The sequence below is a fragment of the Sorex fumeus genome, unplaced genomic scaffold (genome assembly GCF_029834395.1).
Source record: "Sorex fumeus unplaced genomic scaffold, SorFum_2.1 ptg000002l, whole genome shotgun sequence".
NCBI classification, from domain to species: domain Eukaryota; kingdom Metazoa; phylum Chordata; class Mammalia; order Eulipotyphla; family Soricidae; genus Sorex; species Sorex fumeus.
In genome coordinates, this window is record NW_026606059.1 from 68,852,869 (window position 1) to 68,880,613 (window position 27,745).

At 36.5% G+C, this 27,745-nt stretch overlaps 2 protein-coding genes across 3 annotated transcripts in view; both read left to right on the top strand.

The window, feature by feature from the left end:
- The window catches only part of CSMD3 (CUB and Sushi multiple domains 3), a 1,250,820-nt gene that overhangs the window by 1,089,063 nt on the left and 134,012 nt on the right, over positions 1 to 27,745 (top strand). For both annotated transcript variants that reach the window (XM_056128239.1, XM_056128292.1), the window contains 2 exons: positions 23,117 to 23,235; positions 24,798 to 24,867. In XM_056128239.1, coding sequence (XP_055984214.1) covers positions 23,117 to 23,235; positions 24,798 to 24,867 — 189 coding nt within the window. The remainder of the gene's footprint in view (positions 1 to 23,116; positions 23,236 to 24,797; positions 24,868 to 27,745) is intronic.
- LOC130036602 (transcription initiation factor TFIID subunit 12) lies at positions 21,829 to 22,911 on the top strand. Its single transcript, XM_056128525.1, has one exon. It carries the CDS (start codon positions 21,983 to 21,985, stop codon positions 22,466 to 22,468), a length of 486 nt encoding a protein of 161 aa, XP_055984500.1. The 5' UTR covers positions 21,829 to 21,982; the 3' UTR covers positions 22,469 to 22,911.

Here is a 27,745-nt window from a genome sequence, read left to right on the forward strand (position 1 = left end):
CATTTTCTAAATATTGTCTATTAATGTCTAATAATTTTTTCTTATGAATATTGTCTGGGCTGGAGCAATAGCACAGCAGGTAGGGAGGGCATTTGCCTTGCACGTGGCCGACACGGTTGACCCAAGTTCGATTCCTCCACCCCTCTCGGAGAGCCTGGCAAGCTACCGAGAGTATCTCGTCTGCATGGCAAAGCCTGGCAAGGTACCCGTGACGTATTCAATATGCCGAACACAGTAACATGTCTCACAATGGAGCTGTTACTAGGCCTGCTCGAGTAAATCGATGAACAACGGGAGGACAGTGCTAGAGTGCTACAGAATATTGTCTAATAATTTAAAGAATAGAATTTTTTTAAAAAATCCTATTTAAAAACTGCCATTATTGCAAAAACACTCTAAAAGTATATTGTGAACAGTGAAAGCAATATTTTAATCATTGTGACTTAAGGATTTAAATATATTAGAAAACATGAGGGAAAAATGCATTTTAATTTTGTCACTGTGAAACTCGTTTACTTCTGGAATATGTTAGTCTTTGAGTAATATATGGGAAATTTGCATACAAAACTTCAGAAGTTAATGTGTTTTGGTTATTTAAGAGCTTTAATGAAGTAGTTTGAATCCCTGATATTCTCTGTCCAGGCCTGAACCTTGTTCTTCACTGGTCGCCACGCACTTACGTGCATTTTCTTCTCTCCTTTGAGATGACTCACATTTTATACACTACTTTTTTTGTGACAATCTCGTAGATAAAAGTTCTCCCCACAGGGTAACATAAGGGAAGAATCACAACAGGGAAATAACAGTCTCCTAATTATACTACGGAGATCAGCAACAGATGCAGAAGACATTAAGGTTTGCTATATAAAGGACAAAATCCATGCTTTTTTAGAAAAGAAAAAACAAGTAAAAGAGCTTCTTTATATATTCTCAAAGGAATCTTTTTAAATAGTAAAGATTTCACAAAACAGGGCAGGTGTTGTTCTATTTCTTGGAAAATAGAACCTTGGCTATGATTTCTTTCAGCAAATGAGTACCTACTCCATCTGATTTTATAACTCACTTGGGAGATTTTCAGGAAAAATCGTTTACATTATCTGATGGCACAGTTGCTTGACAAATATGCCTTGCTTTCAATTTCCTAGGCAGTAAATGTTGACAGTTTGGTCAATTTTTGCTGTATAGTGTTCTTTATCTCTAAGGATTTGAAATCATGGCATTTTAATTCCTTTCTTTGCAATGCAGGGTTCCTCCTCATTATCATTATGCTCCGGTAGGGCAAATTGGTATTCCCTTTGCACAATTTTCTCCCCGTGCTTTTATCTTCTTCACATTTTTAGAGACCTGTTTTAATCATCTCAATAACCACTTATAAATAAATATAGCAAATTTTAAACTCCTGCAACAAAAATATGGGGGGGTGTCCCTCTTTACCACATGTATCAGATAATACTTAGCTACTGATTCAAGAGAAAACTAGAAAAGTGCCTTTCTGACTTCCTCCTCTTCACTTCCATTCCCTCCAAACAAAGCCTATTTCTTTTCTGCCGTTTTCCAGCTATACATATATTAACTTAATTGAATTTAATTTCCTTTCTGTGGGGGGCACACTTGCCAGTTGTTGGGTCCTTTTGCTCTGTGTTCAGAGATCACTCCCCATAGCGCCTAAAGGACCGTATGGTGTTCTGGGGATCTAACCCAGGTTGGCTGCTTGCAGGGCAAGTGTTCTACCCTTTGTACTATCTCTCTGGCCCTGCTGATCTTTATCTTGATGTAAATATATTTTACTTATGTCAAAATATATTTTACTTATGTCAAGGTGTAGTTTTATTCCCAGTTTATTCGTTGACTTTTGGACAAACTGACTTTTCATCAATATACTCAATAATTTTATGTATTTGTGAATTTTCCAGTTTTTCTCTTATTACTGCTCACTAGTTTCAGGCCTCTGTAGTTAGTAAAGATGCTTGATATAATAAAAGCCAGCTGAAAGGCAAGCTTCCTACCAGCTCCAGACCCACAATACTTAAATTGTATGTATTATTCTCAACTTTTACTGATCTATCCAACCCTCTTCCATTATCCCCAAAGTATTTTCATCTTTCTCTGAATTTGTATACCATTTCATTTCCATACCCCTCATACCTTTATATTCACTTATTTCACAAATACACACAAAAAATTTTGAACATTTGTGTGCCATTCTTAGTTCATATTAATGTATAAAATATAGCATATTCTTGCCCATTTGAAAATTACAGCCTCCTCTCAAGCAACCATGTTGTAAGTTAAAAAGTTATACTATCACTCAGAAGGTGATAAGTCATAGAAAAAATGTAGTTGGAGGATTGGAGTGGCGGGTGTGAAGAGTGTTAGAATTAGAGGTGTTCTGATAGTTAAAGTATGCAGAAGGAGATTGTATTTTAATTAAAAAAATGAAACACATGTGTCAGAATGATAATATAGAGTTGTCACTTTGCATGGAGTCAATCCTGATTCAGTGAATCCTGCTATGATTCTTCAACCACTGAGGGAGTGATTCCTGTAAGCCCTGAGCATAGCTGGGTGTGCCCACAAAGAAAAATAAACAAATGAAACACACACACAGACACACAAACACACATAGAAGAAGTGATGTGGGAGAAATCTAGTGCTATGTGAAGAAAATTTAGGAAACGGCAATATTGCCAAAGCAATATTGATATTAAAACATCAATATAAAGAGTGTCAAGGAAGCAAGAGTAAAAGGAAATTAGGTGATATAAAGGAATTTGGAGCATTGTTTTAAGGACTTTTAATTGAAATGGGTCTCAGTACATTTTGGATAAAGGTTTGACATGTTCTGATTTTAAAAGCCCTAATTTATTAACAGCATTTACATGCTTTAACATGCCCAGATTCCCTCTAAATAAAAATTACATCACCTGAGGGCAATATAATGCATACAATTTTGTTTTACAGCTCTTATTTTTTATTTTGCATTTCCAATAGAAATTGGCTGAAATACAGAAAATAAAGAAAGATGATAATACGTATCCAAGGGAGAATATTTAAGTTGTAAATTATCCATTGTCTATCTTCACGCAGGTACTCAAAGCTCTAACTGCCAAACATGTACTTGCACCAATTGTGTCTGTTAGGATTTTTTTTCCTTATTTACTAATAAGATGGACTGGAGAGATAGCAAAGTGGGTAGGGAGTTTGCCTTGCACACGGCTGACCTGGGTTCGATTCCTCTGCCCCTCTTGGAAAGCCCGGCAAGTTACTGAGAGTATCCTGCCCGTATGGCAAAGTCTGGCAAGCTACCATGAGGTATTCAATATGCTAAAAAAACAATAACAACAAGTCTCACAAGAGAGATGTTACTGATGCCCACTCAAGCAAATCAGTGAACAATGGAAGGATAGTGCTAGTGCTACTGATAAGATATTGAGTTAGAAACTTTTCACAGATTAAAAACACTAATAATCTTTGTACATTATTTTTTTCTGCTCAGTTAATAGATGCTTAAATAAAAGTTTCTGTGCAGGTAGTAGATCAAATTATTATACATTCCTTCTTTCAAAATATTTGAAGAAAGATGGTTTCATTATTTATTTAATATTGATATGTGGGACTAACTTATCTACCCATGATGAGTTTCAGAGGTGTGGGGCAGCCAAAAATGTAGGCAAACCATTTGCATCAGAGTTTTTTTTTATAAATTATAAATATTCTAGAAACTGAATTCAGCAATGGTCTCTAACATCATCATCATAATTACCATACTATTACCACTATACCACCAAAAACTAACAATTAACTACTAGTATATCCTAAATTTTGTACACTTGACTTTTTGACGTTTGATTTACACACCAAAAATGTAGCACTGCGCTGTCTTCCTGTTGTTCATTGATTTGCTCGAGTGGGCACCAGCAACGTCTTACAACAAGTTGTGAGACTTATTGTTACTGTTTTTGGCATATTGAATACGCCACAAGGAGCTTGTCAGGCTATGCCATGTGGGCGAGATACTCTTGGTAGCTTGCTGGGCTCTCCAAGAGGGATGGAGGAATCGAATCCAGGTCGGCTGTGTGCCAGGCAAATGCCCTACCTGCTGTGCTATCGCTCCAGCCCATTTTAATAATAATTAATTAATATCTAATTTATTTTGAATGTTTTTTCTATATCTACTAGGTGGCTTTTTTTTCATCCATAGAGAATTTTTCTTTTACTTACTAATGCAGATACTTATAAAACCAACATTACCTGTTTGGATAAAACACACTTCTAAACTTTTATAGACCTATTTATATCTTTCTATAATGTTTTAAAAATTCTCTCTGCACTTTTACTAAATCTTATATTTATATTCTTTTATTGCCATAGAATTATTTACACTATTAATTTTTAGATTTATATATCTGTTTAAAAAAGATGCAATTTTTGAAAATTGTTTCATCAACTTATCATTGATTTATAATGCTTTGGAATTTTATTTTCACTTTATTCATCTGTAAGTGGGGAGGTATCAATTCCACAATCTAAAAGAGATCTCTCTCATCTGCGGGTTATAAAGGAATATAGTAAACCGCGAACAGCAAATGACCAAAAGTATCAGAAGTGGAGATTCTGTCTCTTGAACTGAGCTTACCTGGGGGCCAAAAATGTAAGGCAGTTCCTATTTTGTTCCTGTTTTCTTTATATGGCAAAATAAATTTAGTAAAAAAACAGAGAGATCCAGACATACAAAGTTAATATGCAGTAGAAGCATGATAAGAATATAAGATAATTTTATTCTAGAGAAAGTAGTTCCTTACCTCTGTATATCATACTTTATACTGTTTCAGAAGTATGAGAACAAACCTACTTATTTTTTGTTACATACTTATAGAATGGGCTGAAGCGATAGCACAGCGGGTAGGGAGCTTGTCTTGCACTCAGACAACCAGGGCGGGGCCGACCCCAGTTCAATTCCTCCACCCCTCTTGGAGAGCCAGCAAGCTTCTGAGAGTATTGTGCCCACACAGCAAAGCCTGGCAAGCAAACTGTGTTGTATTCAATATGCCAAAAACAGTAACATGTTTCATGTAACTGGTGCCCAATCGAGCAAATTGATGAACAATGGGAGGACAATGCTATACAGTGCTATTTATAGAATACGAGTTTAAGGGGCTGGAGCTATAGCGAAGCTGGTAAGGTGTTTGTTTGCCTTGCAAGTGGCCAACATGGCCGACCCGAGTTTGATTCCTCCGCCCCTCTCTGAGAGCCCTGCAAGCTACCGAGAGTATCTTGCTGCTCGGTAAAGCTTGGCAAGCTCCCCGTGAGGTATTCTATATGCCAAACACAGTAACAATTGACACAATGGAGACGTTACTGGGCCCACTCGAGCAAATTGATGAACAATGGGAGGACAGTGACAGTGAGTTTAATACTATACATATTTTCTAGGTAAAAAAGTCTACAAATTCACACACCATGTTGTATTATAAAACCTTCTGATTGTTTGGGAGTAAGGACATAAGAATTCATTGCAAAATTATAGTGTAAAAGTAGAAAGTATTATATATGTAAATCTGTGCTTCTCAGGCTTAAAGCAGTATAGTCAGCTTGTAATTTTATATAAAAATTTAGATTACAGGACCCCACTCCAGAAGGTCAAGTCACTTTTTCTGATAATCAGTCAAGAAAATGAGCCTTCTCCAGCTTCCAAGACTTTTCTTAAAATGAGCAAATTCTAGGGACAATTGGTGTCCTCTAGGTAATGACACAAAGTAGGGATGATAAAGTCTATTAGGGGTTACTGGCTCTAGTGTAGTCAGGAGGATTTGGACAAAGGACACGTGGATGTTCTTTGTGAGATACAGTTAGTAGAGGATAGATATTGAGATAGTTCAATGCTTTGGAAATACCTTCTGGAATGTAGACAGATAAAGTCCCTATTCTGAAATCAAGACATGTGACCCAGGCAATTCCAAACTTTTCCCAGAAAGTCAGTTTTTTCACCTGTAATATAAGATGTCAAGAAAATCTAAGTTTCCAAACTGTTTCAGAATAAAATAGGTCAATTGTGTAAAGTTTTTAATCACAGTCCTAGCTATATAATAAATCCTCAACAAATGCCACCCTTTCTGATTAGAGGAAGCCTCTGGCTAGAGTTGTCATCTGTGGTGGTGGATTGGACACTCAATAATTAGTTTAAGGAGATGGCTGATTCTTTTTTTTTTTTTGTAGAAATAGACTGATGACTTCAGTGTGGGAAGTAACCTAATAAATTTTGAATTTTTTAATAACTCCAGCTGGAGCAATAGCACAGTGGTAGGGCATTTGCCTTGCGTGCAGTCAGCCCGGCCGAGCTGGATCGATTCCTCTGCCCCTCTTGGTGAGCCCGGCAAGCTACCAAGAGTATCTTGCCCTCACGCAAAGCCTGGCAAGCGACCAGTGACGTAGTCAATATGCCAAACACAGTAACAACAAATCTCAAAATGGAGATGTTACTGGGACCACTCTAGCAAATCGATGAACGTGAGGACAGTGTTTGTTTTGTTTTGGTTGAATAACCCCACTCATTTTGTAAGAAGTCATTGTGTCCAAGAAAATGAGCTTAAGTGTAGTTTCATAGGTTCAAGTGAGAAACTCTAAAAGCTACTATTGCAGACTTGCAGATTGAAATGTTAATTGTCTCAGGAGGTAGAGAGATAAAATTTAAAAGATTTGCAACAAGTTAGATATTGGGGCTCAGACAGAGGAAAAGTTAAGGATAATTCTCAGGTTTCTTATCTGCTATTTTGAGTGTTACTTGCTGTTTCTGGTCATAAATTTTAATTCTTTTGGAGAATTGTTCTTTCAGCTCCTTATACTGATTTGGAGATCTTAGTATGAAAGTTAATATATCAGCATCAATATAAGCTTTTTATGTATTATAATGAAACATCACCAAGGTACTTCAGAAATCAAAATTTTGGGTTTTTTCTCACTTTATTTAAACACCATGGTAAAGTTGTTCATGAAACATTTGTTACAGGCATTTAATATTCCAATACCAATCTCACCACCATCGCCTTCCCACCACCTTTTTCTCCCATTTTCCCAATCAGCCCTCAAGCTTGCCCCAAGTAATTTATTTTACATTTCTTGCCATCACTAACTAGCCAACAGAGTTATCAAAAAATATTTCAGTGCAAGAATTTTTTTTGAAAATTATTGTCTCTCACCATGTGGACATAAAGTCTTTCTCTGAGGATTTATTAAGTGATTTTTGCTAGCTGAACTTTCTTTGTTAATGTTTTTGTTAACCAAGCCTAGTTGGCTTCTGTAGTACACTTCCATTCAACATGTTGTGCTCTTTCTGGGGTGTTAGTATTGTAAAGTTTGGAGATGTCACTCCAGAAACTCCAGAATACTTAACTGTGTGTGAATTTACATAATGGCAGTGGTAGTAGATGGGTGTGTCTGCCAAGGCTTCTTGAAGTATGGAAGATTAGTGGCAGAGAGCGAAGCCCCCCCCCCACAATATGATTTTTCAACCAAAAAACCTGGGTGTTACTTGAAAGTCATGGACCTCAGTCCTAAGTTGGTGGAGACTGGCTGTAGGCATTGCAACAGCTGTTGTGAGTGCAGGTGCCGAAGCTGTGGAAGGGTAGGAACTTGGCCCACTTCTCAGTCCCAAGATCACCCTGATCCATGTATCTGAAAAATTTGAAGGGCTAGTTGATCTTTCAAGATTTAATTATAAGTCTCTGGAGCAGGACCAATGGATAAACTTACATGGTGGTTTTAGTGGAACATGTATGCCTAATTTAACAAATGTTCATGCCAATATAGGCATATATTGTAGAGACTTTAACTTGTATGAAAGATGTATATGATGTTATTTGCAAAGGTAAAAGGTAAGATAAAGGTCCTCCCGTTGATCATCGATTTGCTCGAGCAGGCCCAGTAACATCTCCATTGGAGACTTTGTTGTTACTGTGTTTGGCATATTGAATATGTCACAGGGAGCTTGCCAGGCTCTGCCGTGCGGGCGAGATACTCTCGGTAGCTTGCCCGGCTCTCCAAGAGGGGCAGAGGAATCGAACTCGGGTCGGTCATGTTGGCTGCGTGCAAGGCAAACGCCCTATCGCTGTGCTATCGCTATATATTTGCAAAGTAAAAGAAAATGAATAAGATACTTATGTGCATGTATTATTAATATCCATAGTGAGGCTGTTCAAATAAATACCCTTTGTTCAAACAACCCTCTGTAATGATAGTCATTATACAAATACATGAAGTTAGGGTAATTTTGCTTTCTAAATAAAGACATAAAGCAAAGTAATAAATATCAACTTAAGGAATTCATTGCAAATTGTACTTTTTGAAACTTTGACTTCTTTTGCTGTTAACAAGCTGTCATAAGTTATTTAGTATCAGGTTAAATAGCCGATATTCATGTAAAGTTTAAGAACCAATCATGCTTTCTGTCAATAACCAAAGAAATTGAATATATAAAAAAGCAGGGAGAAATAAATATGATATATTCACTGGCAACATTAGGAGATAGGAAACCTGAAACAAATATTGAAGAGCCCCCAGAAATGGGCAATGACTTTCTCCCACATGAGTAGAAGCTGAAATACTAATAGGGTCTTCTTAATATTGGGTAGGGATCATGTTATTTTCTATGACTGTATAGTTTACATGACCGTGGTTTTGTATCTCTTAATGTTACCATACTACATCAGCCACCAAAGTATCTTATCCCACTCTCCCTGGATTCACTGGGATCCCTTCTTTTCTGTCTCCCCTCTAGTAACCTCAGTTCTGAGATCAAGTGAAACTACAAGGATTTTTTTCACTTGACTATATATGTGGGTATCAATAAAACAGTGATCTGCTATTTTTTAACTTGAGTAATACTGATTATAGTTGTTCATCTTACATAAATGTATTTTGTCATGTTTCCAGTGTGTGACATTTCCTTAAATATATCAGTTACAGGGCCAGAAATGTGTCCAGATGGTGGAGTGCTTGCCCTCCATGTGGGAGGCTCTGGGTTTGATTCCTGACACCACATTAAATAAACAGTTCATTTTCTCCCATAGAGAGAACTTGTCATTTATAGCTGTTCTGCCTCTTAGATTCTGATAGAATTTCATCAGTTACAGTTTTGAAATGACTAATTGTAATATTTTCACTGCCTTTCCTTCACGCTTTTTTAAAATTTAACATGCACACATCACTTAATGGAAAGATATTTTTTAAAAGGATATTTTTATTAATGGGTAGTCATTCTTTTTTTTTCTTGGTTGGTTGGTTTTCTTTGCTTTTTTAGGTACACCCCAGCTATGGTGACTTGGAACTATATCTACTGACCTATCTGTCGTTGTTCCTGGCAATGCTTGAGGGACTATTTGGTACAGAGAATTATACCCAGGGCTCCCACCTGCAAGACATAGTCCTAGTCCTCCTCAGCCCCAGAATGTCTATATTTTAAGAGGAAAAGTTGCGTGCAGTAATGATGTTTGTGATGCTAAATGACCTCAGGATATAGTATCTTAGAAAAGAAACATGCTACTCTAGGACAGATTTTTCTTCCCTCCAAAATCTTACCTTTCCCCTAAATTCTGGGAAAAGTCAGGATTATGAAAACATCTTTTTATTCCATGCAGTGGTTGAATGGCTTGTCTTATACAAAACTTAGACATGTAATATATCAGTAAGTTTCTAGAATATAACTATTTAACTCTAGATTTTATATAACAGTTGTCTGTTATGCTAGTCATTCTCCCCCTTGAACAATATGCATTAAGGTCTTAATGATTTACATTTATGATTTATGAAAATCCTCTCCTTTTTTGGATAATTATAGGTAGGTACTTGATAATTTGATAAAAAGAAATCTAAGATCAATTATATTTTTACATATGGAAATATCTTTGTTTTTGTTGTTGTTGTGCCATGCCAAGCAGCATTCAGAGCTTACTACTGGCTCTGTGCTTAAGGATCACTCCTGGCAGGCTTGGGGACCATATGAAGGACAGGAGATCAAATCAGGGTTGGCTACATGCAAGGCGATCACCACCACTGTACTATCTCTCCAGCCCCTAAAGTAATTTTCTTTCTCTATTTGACACACCATTTCAAAAGGTTTAACATTTTGTTGAAATTTTTATGCTTAAACTAAATGATTGTTTCTCACTTCTAATGCAGTTGCCAATGATTCATATTACATACACATATGGGTAATTGATTGACAATTTTTTATTAGCTCATTGATATTTTGTCTCTCTTTGGTACTGATTTAGAGATAGCTTTATCCTAAGCTTATCAATTCTTGAAACACTGAATTTCTAAACTTATTTATTTATTTATTTATTTAGTTAGTTATGTCTTTAGCTAGTGTTGCTCCCTTTGGGTTTTCTTATCGAGAAACTAATAATCCAAAATGCTTCTGATACTTATGGAATTAATTTTGTATTAATCACCACATTCAACAAACTAAAATTCATGGCACTTATACATATATATTAACATGTTTACTATATATAGATAAATAACTATAAATTTTTTTATCTTAATATGTTGATCTAACGTATAGACGTTATTTCTATTCAACAGGAAATCTATGCTTTATCCAAAATACAAATTGACAATCTCACTTTTGTATATTTTAATTATTTAATAATAGCACAGCGGGTAAGGCATTTGCCTTGTACACGGCTGACATGTCCGACTCGGGTACGATTCCTCCGCCTCTCTCAGAGAGCCCGGCAAGCTACTGAGAGTATCTCGCCCTCATGGCAAAGCCTGGCAAGCTACCCCTGATGTATTTAATATGGTAAAAACAGTAACAAGTTGTCTCACAAATTGTTGTGAGACGTTACTGGTGCCTGCTCAAGCAAATCAATGAACAACGGGAGGACAGTGCTACAGTGCTACTGTGAATGTAATAATAATATCAGTACATATTTGTTAAGAGGTTACTTTTTAATAGTGTTCGGAATAACTCTATTTTCTGTGAATATATATCATTTTCTGTCTTCAAATGGGCTATTTCTTATAAAATAATTTAAACAAAGGACAGCCTTCACTAATTAAACTTGTTCCACTCCAGTATATTATATTTTACAACATTTCGCCTGCTCTTTCAAGTTTAGAGCATAATTCCTTATGATGCTAAACAGAGGTTTGAACTTTTAGCATCAGTTGTTATAGGTGTTCAGTAACAGAATGTTTATTTATATATTTATTTATTTTTGACGGGGGGCAGGGTGGGGAGGTGGGTCGTGCCCAGCAGTACTCAGGGATTCCTTCTGATTCTGCACTCAGCAATTACTCCTGTTGGTACTTGGGCAGACCATATGGGATGCTGGAGATCAAATCTGGGTCAGGAGTGTTCAAGGCAAGCACCTTACCTGCTGTAAAATCTTTCTGACCCCAGTAATTGCTTAGTTAAAGAATGCATGGAAGATCAAATTCTATTTGACATTCTGTTTGACAAATGTGAGACTTGCATTGACGTTTTGGTGAATTTGGGAGACACACCCCATCATGCTTTGGGGTTACTCCTATCTCTGTGCTCATTGGTAATTCCTTGAAGTGCTCAAGAATATATAAAGGTCCCAAGGATCAAATAGGATGGCAGTGAGCAAGAGAAGTGCCTTGCTATCTCCAAACTTCTCACATTATATCATTTAATTTAATTATTTTGTGAGCTAAATTACATGCCAATGGTAAGTTAAATATTAATGTACAGATAAGTAAGGTAATCAAGTAAATATATTAAAGCTAAGGTATATGTAAGTGGAGATTGCACCATAATATATTCCTAAATTACTGCTGTCCACTGGTGATTACTGTCAGAATTATTTCTGCTAAAAAATATCCATGAACATGCAAGTTACATAATATTTTTGACAAATGTTTGTCTAGCAGATTAAATACAAAGAGAATTATACTAGAAAAATGTCTACATGCTAACTATTGCACTTTATTAAAGGTCCTCCACCTAGTGCTTCTATTTAATTAAACCTCTGAAAAACCAACAACTCTTACATTATTACCAAACTGTTATATGATTAGGATAAACATGAGAAAGTAAATAATAATTATAATATGCTTTGAAATTCCATCAGTTGTAGCAAAAAGATAGCACCGATAGTTTATATCTTTATTAAGAGAAAACTAAAATTAAAGTAGAACAATATATTTAAACAATCTCAGATTAATAGAATAAAAAAATTCAGAGAAAGATCATAAGATATTTGGACAACTAATCTTTGATAAAGAAGCAAAAGCATTTGAAGTGGAGCAAATGAATCCTCTTCAATAAGTCATGTTGGGAAAACTGGTTGGACACATAAAAAAAAGGAACTAATATTCTTTTCTTACATCATAAACGGGCTGGAGCAATAGCACAGCGGGTAGGGCGTTCGCTTTACACGCGGCCAACATGGCCGACCTGAGTTCGATTGCTCCGCCCCTCTCAGAGAGCCCGGCAAGCTACCGAGAGTATTCGATATGCCAGACACAGTAACAACAAAGTCTCCAATGGAGACGTTACTGGGCCCGCTCGAGCAAATCGACGATCAACGGGAGGGCCTTTACCTTTACATCATAAACAAAAGTCAAATCAAAATGGATTAAAGACATCTGTATCAGACCTGAATCTATAAGATACACAGAGGAAAAATGGGTAGAATTTCTCTATTGCATTGAAGCTAGAGGCACCATTAAGGGTGCATCACAATTGGTAAAACAAGTGAAAGAAAAGGTACACAAATGTTACTGCATTAAAATATAAAACTTTTGCATTTCAAAGGAAATGATGACCAGAATACAAAGACACATCACAGCCTGGGGAAGTTATTTGCCCATTACTTGTCTGATAAAGGGTTAATATACAAGCTAGGACTGGTAGAACTATACAAGAAAAAAATCAGCCAATCTTATAAAAATATGGAGAGACAAGATGACAGAAACATGATCAAAATAGAAATACAAATGACCATAAGACACATGAAAAAATGCTTCAGTAATTAGCAGGGAAATACAAGTCAAAACTACCTCACAGCAGACAGCAGAAACTGCACACCTCAAAAGTAACAACAGCCAGTGTCAGAATGGATGCAGGAGGAAAAGTGATTGTCATTCATTGCTGGTAGGAATGTCTACTAGCTGTCTTTTTGGAAAGCAGTATGAGAATTCCTCAAAAGGAACAGCAGGAATTGAACATCCATGTACCCAAGAATTACAGTGCTTGAAATATGACCCGATGGTTCTAAAGCAGTGTGAAAAAGACTTCTGCACTCCTATGTTCACTGCATCATTATTCACGATAGCCAAAATGTGGAAACAGCCCCCAAGAAGAGATGGCTGGAGAAAGAATATTATAGCACATATACACAATGAAATTCTACTCTGCCATAAGATAAAGTGAAGTCACAATTTGCTGCTATGTGGATGGATCTGTCATGTTTAGTGAAATTAGAGGAAGACGTATAGACACAGAACGATTACTTTTATATTTCCAGACAAAAAGAAAAATATTTGGGTTATAACAATGCTCGGAGGCAAAAGAAAGAACATAAGAACTGGCCACCATAGGAAGCTTATCACTGGGAAGGGATGGATTTAGGTAAGAAAAGGGCAATAGTGGAATTGGTGGTAGGAAGTGAACGCTGGTGAAGGGACTGGTGTTGGAATATTCTATGCCTGAAATTTAAATATAAATAACTGCAACTTTGTAACTCATGGTGACTCAACAAAAAAGAAAAAAATATGTTACCTCTTTTATAAACATATGATTGAATTCATTTTTAATAATGTAAATATATCATTTATGGTTTTCACTTTCAATAAATTTATACCTGAGTTTTCTTGCCAAATTAGCTTTTTATTTTAACAAAATAATATTAGGAATCATTAACCATGAAGCTTTTATCTTTCATATCTTTTCTTCTCAATGCATTAAAAACAGTGTCATAATATAACTTATGGGTGTTATTAACATAACACTGCATCATATTACATGTAAAGTGTATATAGTTATTTCATTATATTATATGATACTGTATTTTAAAGGAAATGGTCTTTTATAAATAATTTTTATTTTTTACTCCAAACTGATTGTCTTGTAAAGCACAAAGTTAGAAAGAAAACATTTGTTCTTGTTTCGTCTTTGGTTTTTGGGCCACTTCCAAGAGTATTTAGAGATTACTCCTTGTTCTGTCTCAGGACCCAGTCTTGAAGGGGTTGGGGAACCATAAGGGGTGCTGAGTGTTGGCCACATAAAAGGCAACTTCCCATCTCCGTACTATAACTCAAGCTGCAGAAAATTTTTGGTTTTAAGTGTTAAAAATACAAAGAAATTCAGGTTTTTTTTCTGAATATTTTATTTTCTAAAACCAATTTTTATTTAAAACACCATGATTTACAAAGTTGTTCATTATACAGTTGTTTCAAGCATTTAGTGTTACAGTACCATAGTGTGACCAATATCCCCAGTTTCCATCCCAATTCTAACTTGCCCCATTAGGCACTTAACAAATTTACTTTATATTGCTATTCAAACCAATTTTAAGAAATGGTAAAAATAATGATCAGAAAATAAATCAGTAAACTCCATTTTGTTATTGCCACATGATTTGTGCCTATGTAAATAAGAAAATTGAAACCATTTAATACAGCATAATAAAATGCCTTACAGCCATACCACCCTGAGCGCACCCAATCTCGTCTATCTAAGAAGCTAAGCAGGGTCAGGCCTGGCTAGTATTTGGATGGGAGACCGCTTGGGACTATGGGTGCTGTAGACCTTTGGCTGGAGTTATAGCATAGTGGGTAGGGCGTTTGCCTTGCACACGGCCAACCTGGGTTCAATTCCTCTGTTCCTCTCGGAGAGTCCTGCAAGCTACCTAGAGTATCCCACTTGCACAGCAGAGCCTGGAAAGCTCCCTGTGGAGTATCCAATATACCAAAAACAGTAACAAGTCACACAATGGAGGTGTTACTGGTGCCCACCAGAGAAAATTGATGAACAACGGGAGGACAGTGCTGTACTATTTATTTTAATTTTAATATATAAATATAATATATTTATATTTATTTTAGCAACGGGAGGACAGTGCTATAATATAATATTTTTTGCCTATTTTCATTTACATCTATAAGTCTTCAACTCTGGAATCTAAAGTACATTACATTAAATTTTATTTTATACTTGAATCTCATTATGTCAGTTAATAATCATGTCTAACTTGTCATTAGTAAAACTTTTAAAGCAATTCTGTGTTAATATATTGTGGAATTTATATGAAATTGTTAAGGCGTACATATGTAAATTTTCTCCCTATACTTTATGTAAACACTGTTATTTAAAAAGTTGTTCACTATGATTTGTTACTGGCATTATATATCCAAACCCAAACCCACCACCATTTCACCTTCCCTCCACCATTGTCTCCAACTTTCCCAATAACCCCTTAAGTCTGTCCCTATAGTAGGCCTTCAATAATTTACTTTATATTGCTTGTTATAAAGAATTTGTTAACAGAATGATAAAATGTTTTCATAAAAGAAAATTAGTGTAAAGTGTTGCATCTCACTATGGACATTGTGAGAGATTACTAGGGTGTTGTGCAGGTACTTGTCTGAAGGGATTACTAAAGTGTTATTACAGGTCAAGTCTGTGTCTATGTTTTGTTAATTGAGGTTGGTTGCCTTCTATGTTACATCCCATCCAATTGTCTGGCCAGGGACCTGGTGGCAATTTTGGAATGTGGAAGCAAGCATAGGCTGGCGCTCTGTTTGGTTGGGCACTGGGCTGACCCACCCCGCTCCTCAGTGCCCCAAATGTCTCAGCCATGAGCAGTTGTCAAAACATATTTTTTGCATCTTGTTGATCTTCTTAAAGATTTACTTATGAGTTCCTGGAGCCAGGCCAGCAGATAAGCTTACGTGGCAGAACCAGAGGTGGTCGTAAAAAAATTCATTTTATTTTCTTTAGTTTTTTTTGCTTTGTTTTTGTTCTTAGAGTGGGGCTTGTCTAGATTGCTCAGATGCCAGGTGTCAGGCCTAGTGATGATTCAACTCAGAGTTCAGACCTGATGGTTTAGTACAGTATATGTCATACCAGTGTGTTGCTCCTTGGGTCCAGCAGAGACATTAAGGCCAACCAGAAGTGCTTGGAGGCCTTGGGTGCCAGAGATCACACTCACGATCTTCCTCAATAAAAACTTGTGTTTCAGTTCTTGAAGTTCTTTCTCCAGCTCCCAAATCTGGGATCTTAATGTTTGCCGCCACTCTCATTTGACAGCAGGCATAGCTATAGGACTTTTTATATGCATTTGTCTATGGGTTCAAGTCTGAATTAAAACAGTAGATTAATTTATCTAAGTCCCATTACATGCTTTACATCCTTTACAGAAAGGATCTTTGATTGCCAAGTACATAATTTCACAGAGTGTATATTCATGAAGCCTAAAATATATTGCTCAACATTTTATCGATTTGGCTAAACAAAAGTCATTGGCAACATTTTTACAAAAATTCTTTCTCTTTTTGATGCTGACAAATAAACTGTGGTTCTTGTCACTTGTGGATGGTAAAAAAAGAAGCATTAAAATAGATTTTAAGTTAATTTTTAATCATTCAGGGACTCATTATATAAGAATATGACTGTAAAGTTTGAGCTTCGGGATTTTCAGTTATAATTGATTTATTTTATTGCACAGAAAGATATTAACTTCAAAAAATTGAGAGGAACAATTAATTAATTTATAAATTTTTGTATTATCTGTTTTGTGTTTTGTGTTTTTGTATTTTTATAAAATTATCTGTAAAACCTTGCATTATCTTGCTTAAAGTAATTATAATCAGCAATTAATTAGTCCAACTTAGTCCCCTCTAGCAATATAAAAATTTTTATTCCCTGCACCACAAGTTATCTTTTGTTAGTACTGTAACTGACAGATTACTGATTTATATTCATTTATATTATACCAAATTAGCAAGTGTCTGTACAGTAAAATAAACTCTTATCAAAACAAAAAGGCATCCTGAATGGGAGAAATATTTGTCTCCATATGTCTGACCAAAGACTACTATGCAGGATATATAAAGAACTTACAAATTTCAACAACAACGAAAAAACACATAAAAGAATGGGGCAAAGAACAAATAGGCATTTCCCCAAGGAAGACATAAAATGAACAACAGGCCAGGTATATGAAAAATTTACACATTAGCACTAATTTTCTGAGAAATGTAAAATAAAATCATATAAGGATATTTTCTCATAACAGCAAGCGTAGCCCCATATGGAAAAGGATAGGAACAGCAATTGACAGTGCAGGATCCTCATTCATTCTGGCTGAAGGCAAACTGGTCTAAACTCTATGGAGAATATTACTGAAGAGTCTCAACATACTTAAAATAGACCTACCCATATGATCTGGAAATTCTTTGTTAGGTATCTATCTGAATAACACAGAAAATTAACACCCCAAAATGCGTGCACTCCTTTGAAGTTTACTGTAGCACAAGTCGCAGTAGCCAAAATTTGGGAAGAAACCAAACTCTCAACAAGAGATACATAGATAAAGAAGTTGTAGTATATATACACAATGGAATACAACTGCTATAAGAAAAAAAACCCTAAATCTCTTTTACAAAAACGTGGATGCAATGGCTGAAGAGGCTATTGCTAAGTACAATAGATCAGATGGAAAAAAGCAAAAACTGGATGGTCTTACACGTATATGGTATCTAAAGAAACAAGCTAGGAAAACAAGTGCAATAGAAGCAAACCCTTACATTGGCCACAGAAATGAGGTTACTAAATGCAGGTGAGCAGTGGCTGAATTATTTGTTGAAGAGAGTCAATGATATAGTTAAGGGATGGTAACACTTTGGTGATGGGTGTGGTATAGTTCTTAAATAAACATTTACAGTTTTGTGGGAAAAGAAAAACAAAATTAAGGATTAAAATAATGATTTATATTCTTAATTTAAAATATGAGAAACGAACTAAAGAACTGCACTTCTTTAAGAGCTTGCTTTTGATTTGATCCTTGGTATGGCATAGGGCCCCTTCAGCACCCCCAGGAGTGCTCTCTGAGCACTGGGCCAGAAGCAAGCACAACCAGATAAGGCCAAAACCAAAAAAAAAAAAAAAAAAAAAAAAAGAAAAAGAGCAAACGAGATAGTTCACAGGTGTGGAAAATTTTATGCTTCAAGTATAAAACCCCAAGTTCAGTCCTTAGCACCCCATTAGAGATGCCATTTATAGCTCTGGTATTCCTCAACATCTCCCAACCAGCACTTTATTATGGGACCAGAATACAATCAGGCCCACAGGCCCATGCTCCTGGGATAGCCCTTGGAAATAAAATGTAGCACTGTAGCACTGTCCTCCCGCTGTTCATTGATTTGCTCGAGCAGGCACCAGTAACATCTCACAACAAATTGTGAGACTTGTTGTTACTGTTTTTGGCATATTGAATACGTCATGGGTAGCTTGCCAGGCTTTGCCCTGCGGGCGAGATACTCTCAGTAGCTTGCTGGGCTCTCCAAGAGGAGCCGAGGAATTGAAGCCTGGAGGGCTGCATGCAAACGCCCTACCCTCTGTGCTATCACTCCAGCCTGGAAAAAAAAGTGTATGCATAGAAATATTCTCTGAAACATGCATAAATCCCCATTCACCAAGATACACAACTGCTGATAAATTATAGCTGCAGATTTCCTTTGGACCATTATTCTCATATATATGAGAATTTTTAACTTAAAAAAACTGCCATTACATAGTTCATATAGCTTTAAAATTTATTTTTAAAGTTAAAATTGTTTAATAAACAAACTCTCTCTGCCTATATATCTATATATCTATATGTGTACATATCTATCTATCTATCTATCTATCTATCTATCTATCTATCTATCTATCTTCTAAATCGGGCTTTAAAACAAAGCTCTCCAAACCCCATGCCAGGTTGTTTCATTTGGGGCGCCCCAGAGGGGGATGGGTGAAGCCCCTCCCCACCCCAGGGGACCAACTCTGGGAGCCAAAAACCTCCAGAACTCAACCACCACTATGCTCACGGCCGCTCTCCACATGTTCAGACCGAGACTCACCCATGAGTGAACCTATTCCTGGACATCTCATACCTCACATACCACCCATACTCCAAGTGTAGCACACCACATTTGATGAGGTTTAAAGTAGAAGGGAACCAATCTTAGAGGGAAATATATTTTTAAAGATATATATGTGTATATATATATATGTATATTATATATATATATATTTAAGCACACAAGAATCAAACCTTAAAAGCATATTAGTAATCGCTTATAGAAGGGCTTAATGGCCCCTGGGTGAAATACAACAATCTTCACACACTTTCTCCTGAGGGAAATTTTGGGGATCATTTTCAGTGGTTTATTCATAACAAACAATAGAAAATGAATTATTTCGGTTCTGCTTTGGGGCAGGGGTTGGAGTTCAGGATGGAACTGCAAAATATAATGGTGGGAAGGTGTAATGTGATGGGGTTGGTGTTCGCATATTAAATGTAATAAATATTGTGAATTATTTTATAAAATTAAATTAAAGTAAAAAAACTCAGTATTCTACAGCATCTTTGTACATAGTTTTATCTATCCTCTTCCTAGAGGAGGATAAATTTCTGGATATTAATAGTTTTCAGAATCTGTGACTCCAAATACTCAATATAAAGACACACACACACACAGAGAGAGAGAGAGAGAGAGAGAAAGAGAGAGAGAGAGAGAGAGAAGAGAAATGAACTATATAAACTGTAGCCTTCTCAGTAAGAATGACGGTGAGAATGACCTTAATACTGAAGATTAGTCAATTTTCTGTTCAGGAGTCTCAAGAAACTAAGGTTAAATCAAAGAAAGGTGAAATCATATTGCCAATACTTATATGTTTATATAATAACTTTTCTCAAATATCCAATAGTTGCTGAAAAGAGCTCTATAAAATAAAATGAGTTTTCTGTATAAGGTTCATGTTTAGAGCATAAAATCAAATTAACACAAATAAATGTAAGACACATTTTGTCTTTCCTTCTATCTCAAAATCTGGGGGAAATGAAACCTTAACAGTTGCAATTTTGAAAGTAGCTCACAATTTCATGGTAACTTACTTTTACTAGGTTCATAAATTCAAGATTATTTTTTAAAAATCAAGAAATATGGGGAATAACATTTGTTTAGAAACTGAAGCCTATTAAGTCAGGGGACTGTAGAGTTTGAGTCTATCGTCCTTCATTCTCCTCCAGGACTACTTCAGATGTCTTTAGGAACCCGGGAGGTTGCCCAACAGGTCACTTACTTTGCTTGCATATGGACACAAATTTGATCAGCTATATCATGTGCACTGAAACCAAGCGATGCTGCATCCCTGGCCATGCACGGAATCATCTGGTCCTATTAGCCAAATATCTCCTGGAAGAGAGCAAACCCCTGCAGCACTGCTGGGGAGTTTCCAAAAAAAAAAAATGTATTTCAAATAGCCAAATTTTCAATATTACTACCTCATTATTTTATAGAACTCTATCAGCTCCCTACTTTTTGCCATTATTTTAGCCTTCATGTTGCATAACTGGTATGACTTTTAGTTATTCTCACTACTGTGTTACTCTGAAAATTTACTCTGTAAATCTTCCATTTATGGAGATAATATTTTTGATGATCAGGAAGTAATGACAGCCAGGATTCATTCTCTTATTCATCCATACAATCAATGATTAGTGAATATTTCTTTAATAGACTGTCCTCTCAGCTACCCTTAGAGTTTCCTTTTTTTTACGGTAGGTGGCTAAATCTATCATGTATGCATTTATTCATTGTGGCCATGAAAAGTGTCACAAAGGAAATATAGGGACTAGAACTGTGAGAGGGAAATGATACAGGTAAGAAGTGAAGGGAAACATAGAAGAAAATATCTGAAAGAAGATATGATATATATGAAATCAGTATATGCTTATTCTAATTTTAGAGTAGTGACAACTTTCATCCATTTAAAATACCTTGTGCCAAATTTTAAATTACAAATACAATAATTAATATTGTTTTTGTTAAATTTTTTTGGTAATGGTACATTCAAGTGTTTGAAAAACAAGTTGGCAAAAACAAAACCATTTTTTTAATCTCTACATCAGAGGTTTCCAAAGCTTTTTCCCCCTTTTTAGAGAAAAAAGCCACTTGGTACACTCCTGAATATTTGTCTTCTTCATGGAACAAGCATAAAGATTTGACCAACCACCCTTGAGGCAATTACTGCTCCTCAATCCAATGCACCCATTTATAGGGTGGGCAAATCTCCCACTTAGGGAAATGCAACTCTGAGTGAATCACTGTAGGAAAAATTATTGCATTTAGTATGTTTTTACTCTTTACATCAAAAAGAACATTGTTGACAAGAATGAAGGTGTTTTGAATGTTGTCATCGCTCTCAGAAATAACTGAGTTCAGTTATTTCATAAATAAATATTTTTTCAGAACTCAGCTCCATGTTTTGTTGGCAGGTTTTTATTTCCCCTTTTTGATTATACTGTCTTGGAGGTGATGACATTACTCATAATCATGCTAAATTTACATTTAGTATACCAAAATATGTCTCATAAGTGAAAAAGAAGTTCTGTATGAAAGACAAAGGATGAAATAGCATGTTCTCATTAATTTACAAAGAACATTTTTCAAATAAAAAATTTATTATATTTAGAAATTAGCTTTAGGAATTTTATTTTATAGTAGAATACATTTAGTATAGCAGTGTAATATTTAGTTAATCACAAAGCTATTTCATATTTGGTGCCTTAAAAATGGTTTAAGAGTCCGACCGGCTGTTGAGACGAACGCTTCACTGGGGCAGTCTCCGCATATCAGGGGGAGATAGACGCTGCTGCCTTTGATTGGCCTTGGTCCTCACAGCTCCAAAAAGAAACAGGATCTTGATAAGCTCTATGAGCTGAAGTCCAAAGCTCGACAGATTATGAACCAGTTTGGCCCCTCAGCCCTCATCAACCTCTCCAATTTCTCATCCATAAAACCGGAACCAGCCAGCACCCCTCCACAAGGCTCCATGGCCAATAGTACTACAGTAGTAAAAATACCAGGCACTCCTGGGACAGGAGGGAGACTAAGTCCTGAAAACAATCAGGTATTGACCAAGAAGAAATTACAAGACTTAGTAAGAGAAGTGGATCCTAATGAGCAATTAGACGAAGATGTGGAAGAGATGCTGCTGCAGATTGCTGATGATTTTATCGAGAGTGTGGTGACAGCTGCCTGCCAACTTGCTCGGCATCGCAAATCCAGCACTCTGGAGGTAAAAGATGTCCAGCTTCATCTAGAGCGCCAGTGGAACATGTGGATCCCAGGATTTGGCTCTGAAGAAATCCGACCCTACAAAAAAGCTTGTACCACAGAAGCTCACAAACAGAGAATGGCATTGATCCGGAAAACAACCAAGAAATAACACATGGAAAGGTCAGGGAATGGACAACAATGTATTTGGAGATACTTGAGCTGAAACTTCAGCCATCTCATCCTTGGATTTTTTTTTTAATGCTTTACAGAGAAGCATATATTTTTTATTAACAGTGCAGCAATATAATGACTGAGAGGATCTGCCAAAAGAATAAAGCCTCCTCCCCCAACTTCCGGTCCCTTTTCCCTGCCATCTCAAAGAGGAGCAATGTATCTTCCAGAGAAGATTTTTATTTGTGGTTTATTATTGTGATTGAAATGGGACAAAGCATTATGGTCTTGTTTGGTGAGACAGTATTAGCAGGATTTGTAGAGGTTTTTGTTTCCTTCTCCCTTCCCCTTTTCCCCATACTTTGTTATGTCAGTGTTTATATGAATATGACTTTCGTTTGCTTTTCCAGAATAAAGAAGTTATTAATCGGAAAAAAAAAATGGTTTAAATGCTGTTTTAAGATGGAGTGCCAAGTACATTGTTCATAGCATATATAATTGAATTTTGCTCAAAGAACATTCTTAATGTTTTGTTATAAAATCTATATTTAATGGCAATGGTATTAAATGTGGGACATTTAATATGCCTATTTCAAGCTTGAATCTTTTGAAAGTGACTTACACCGTTCTCTTTAAATGTCCATAGCAATTGGCTTGGATTCCTGTCCTGAACCACAAACTCCAAGCAGCGGAATTAAAGTTGGAGACAGGTATATGGTTGGGGATGTAGTGTCCTTTCAGTGTGATCAAGGATATTCCCTCCAGGTAAGTCTAGTTTTAAATTACAGTCTTGAATTTTCTTTCTTTTCCATAATAGTTTTAGACAAATGATGGATAATTTACCACAAAACAATGTGGAATCCTTAGTTGTACCATTAACCTATTTTTTTTAAAGAAATAATGAAATTTTCCATGAAATAGATACATAATAAAATTACTATCATTGACTAGATGTTCTTTGTTTCAACTAATAAAAATAATTTTTAGGACCAGAGCAATAGTACACAAAGAATGTTACTTACTTTACTTGCAGCTTCCCATGTCCAATCCCCAGCACCCCAGTGGTCACCGGAACCCCGAGCACCACCAATCATTGCCCCCAAACCCAATATTAAATAAATAGAGAAGAAAATTAATTTTTGAATAAAAATTAGTCACTATTTTTCCATTCTTATAGAACACAATAATTAAAACAAACAAACTCTGTCCTCCCGTTGTTCATCGATTTACTTAAGCAGGCACCAGTAATGTCTCCATTTTGAAACTTGTTGTTACTGTGTTTGGCATATTGAATACATCACGGGTAGCTTGCCAGGCTTTGCAGTGCAGGCGAGATACTCTTGGTAGCTTGCTGGGCTCTCCAAGAGGGGCAGAGGAATCGAACCCAGCTTGGCCGGACTGGCTGCGTGCAAGGCAAACACCCTACCGCTGTGCTATTGCTCCAGTCCACAATAAATAATTAAATAATTAAATTTCTGTGTAATTAAAATCTGAAAATAACAATAAAGTGCTACCATAAATTTAAAATGCAACATCCATGGTATTAAAGTCCCTAAATTTGTAAATATTAAATTCAAATATGTTTTGTTTAAGCATGTAATGTGGGATGATTCTTTGGGCTATATTAATTTATTGATCCCTTCATAGGATTTGGGGGAGGATCTCAAACTTGTAGTATTTTTAAGTATTCCCTAAAGGATACACCTATTAAGAAATTAAAGCAAAAAAATGTTATTTCACCTGCTAGTTAATTACTCAGAGATTGCAGAATTAAAAATTACTTACAGCCTTAACAGTTATATCATAAATGATTAGTCTCAGAATAATCATATATTTCTGAACTTTAGATTTGCTTTATTGTAGCCTAATTGATTTAATATGCTAATGAAGAAATACTTTTTTAATGTAGGTCATCTTACATATTGTAATTTATTATACTGTATGGTATATGTAGACCCATTTAAGCATGGCAGTATCATATTAGAACAGGTTGAAACAGAAAAATGTTTTGCACACAAAGAAAATTGGAGCTGGAGCAATAGTACAGTGATAGGGTGCTCTGACCTGACCACCAAAAAGGTTCCCCTGAGCCCTTCCAAAAGTGATTCCTGAAAGTAGAGCAGAAGTGAGCCCTGAGCACCCCGGTTGTGCACCCCCATCCCCATAATTACTGAAGTATAAAATTTTAAATTTTGCAAACAGGAACTTTCTATGTTTTTATTCTACTATGATGACAACATATGTTTGTTTCACAATTGTCAGTCACTATGCTGTGTTTACCGTAGACTTAAAACGCATACTCTTACTGTGTTTTGTTGTTTACATAGGGTCATTCTCACATTACTTGCATGCCTGGACCAGTGAGAAGATGGAATTATCCAATCCCAATTTGTTTGGGTAAGTTAAACACTAACCCGCTCAAGCAAATCGACGATCAACGGGAGGGCCTTTACCTTTTACCTTTATATCACGCTTCAGAGTGAACTCTATCTATTGTTATACTAACATAGTTTATCTTTTGTCAAATTTTATAAAACTTGTATTTTGAGCTAAATGTGGAATGTTTGATTTTTCCATTTTAAATTTATACTAACTCTTATCCCACATTTCAATGACAATAAATGACATAAAGCTATAAAAATTTAGAAGAGGCATCCAAATTTTTGTTTCTTAAGGAGTTTTATCATAGTATATTTTAAAAAGAAAATCCCCACATCAGGAAAGTCAGTTAATATCCTATAGAATACTATTGAACTAGAATCAATATGGAATCTGGAATGTACCCAAGAAAGCATAAAACCACATAAGATGTCTTCAGTGGAGAGAGGTAATTGAAATATGGAATATATCGATAAGTACATGGGTGCTTTGAAAACTTAGACTTAAATTGATTTTCCCTTGTTAGCCTTCTCTTATCCTTTGCATCACAGTTTTGATTTACTACCTTGTGATTTTCATATCTAGATTCTTCGTTTGGATTTTTTTAAAAAAATAATTTCAATCTTTTTCGTAGAAAAGCACCTTCTGTTCCTGAATTCTCCTTTTTATTTCATTTATTTTCCATGCTCTATTTGTATGCACTTGATATATCAAATTGACTTTATTTACAATATTTATTTCATGTTCATTATTTTAGGATCCTCATGTCTAGTGTGTGAAGAATGAATTCTAAGAAGTTTGCTTTCTCATCATTGCCATAGAATTTAGCCTTTGGGGATATTGCCCTTGTTTTTCCAAAAGATGTTCGTGTGATTCTAGTTCTGAATAGTTGTTAGATTTTTTTTTCAGGACCTAGAATATGTAAAGGGAGAAAGGTTAATATGTTGGAGGGGAGAGGGGAGTGGAAAGGACTCAACAATATTGTCGGGTAGAAAGGCCCAGCCTATTTACGTGCACTTCGTCACCGTGAACCTTTTCTTTCTGAGCTAAGTTCACGGCAAATGCCCAGCCACGGGTATCTACAGTTGTTTAACTCTGGAGATGTATTTTCATGGTTAACCACAGTGCGGTAGGAACATCACCCTGCATTTTTACCAGTTCTAGACAGTCCTGTTGTAATTCCTAAATTACCCCTCCATTGTATTCGTAAAGACAAACTCTGACTCCAACCCCCTGGGAAAGCATAGCTCTTAAGGCAGGGGTAGGGAACAGGGTCAGCCATGCGTTAAAATCGACTCAGATCTTTGGGACTTAATGTCTAGTCTAAGGACAACATGAATCCTTCTCTAAGAAGATGTTCAGGGGTTCCCAGGAAACGTGCATGTCCCTAATATCTCAGGTTGGGTCTGTTTAGACACCAGTTAACACAGCCTCTCTGCTGAACTTTAGTGATTAGATGTGGTTTCTGTAGCCTGAGGCTCCTGTAGTTTTGCATATCTATCAGGGATTGCATAGTTCCATTCATTACCCAAGGGCTGGAGGGGATAAAATTCCACCACCATTCTTGCTGAGGTTCAAAATACAGTCCAGGTGTCCAGTTTCCGGTGGTCCGGTATTTCTTTCTCTGGTGCAACCTTACTAGTTCCAAGCTCCCAAAGTCCTATCCTCCCATCTGCTTGGTCATCAGCGTATGATGCTGCAGCTCCGCTAAATTCTGCTTCACACGGGTTGGACTTGGAAATGCAGCTTCCGGCTCCTTATAACACCAGTGTCAAGGGCTTTTGTCTTCAGACCGTCAATCAGACATTCTTTGACAGTAAGCTTACCATAGCTGCATAAGATCTCTAGTTGGTTTCTGCTTGTGTTCCCACCCACCCCCCATCCCGCCTTGGTTTCTGCTTGTGGGTTTTTTTTTTTTCTTTTTGGGTCACAGCCCTGATGGACAGGGATTACTCCTGGGTTTGCACTCACGGAATTACTCCAGGCGGTGCTCAGGGGACGACTGTATGAGATGCTGGGAATCAAACCCGGGTTGACTGCTTGCAAGGCAAACGCCCTACCCACTGTGCTATCGCTCCAGACCTTCTAAAAACTTGTGTTTCAAGTAAAACTTTCTGGTATATGGGCGATCTGTGTTCTATCCTGTTCTATCCCTGGCATCCTATATGGTCCCCTGAGCACTGCCAGGAGTAATTCCTGAGTGCAGAGCCAGGAGAAGTAATCCCTGAGCATTGCCAGTGTGACCCAAAATGTCAAAAAAGAAAAGAAAAAAAAGAAAAACTTACCCTGGCATAACTTATTCTGCCCTCCTTAATGGGATTTTCAGATGTATTTAATTGGTAAAAGATATTAAAAACATTAAGACTTTACAGAAGATGGTGTTTCTAAGGACTTATTTCTTTAGGAATTATAATTAACTTGTAAACTCATGTGATGTCAATTATAAAATCTTACCAATATTTGCATATAAACATAAATTCCCATTGTAGATATGTATTTATATTCAGATAATGTTGATTCTGTATATATATCTTTTATATATATATATATACTGAGATCTCTAAGCCTGCACGGTTTGGGACTGGACCTGTCAGTAGCTAGACAGTTACACCCTCCAACTGCCGTGTAACCCCAACAAAGGCCAGGATCCAAAGACTATCACAAGCTCCCGGGAGAGCACAAGGCAGAGTCTCCTACCCTGTGTCTGACTATCCTCGCCAGGGCCCAACAGCTGAAGACTTCCAGGCCCCAACCAAGGCCTTACTGGAGCCACTCTCCACACACTTGGATAAGCCTCAGACATAACCGAACTGGCAGAGGAACCCAGGTGTGTGGGACCCGGGACTGAGATCTCTAAGCCTGCACGGTTTGGGACTGGACCTGTCAGTAGCTAGAC

Excerpts from the sequence above, each read along its gene's own strand:
- LOC130036602 (XM_056128525.1), top strand. The coding sequence starts at position 21,983 with ATGAACCAGTTTGGCCCCTCAGCCCTCATCAACCTCTCCAATTTCTCA.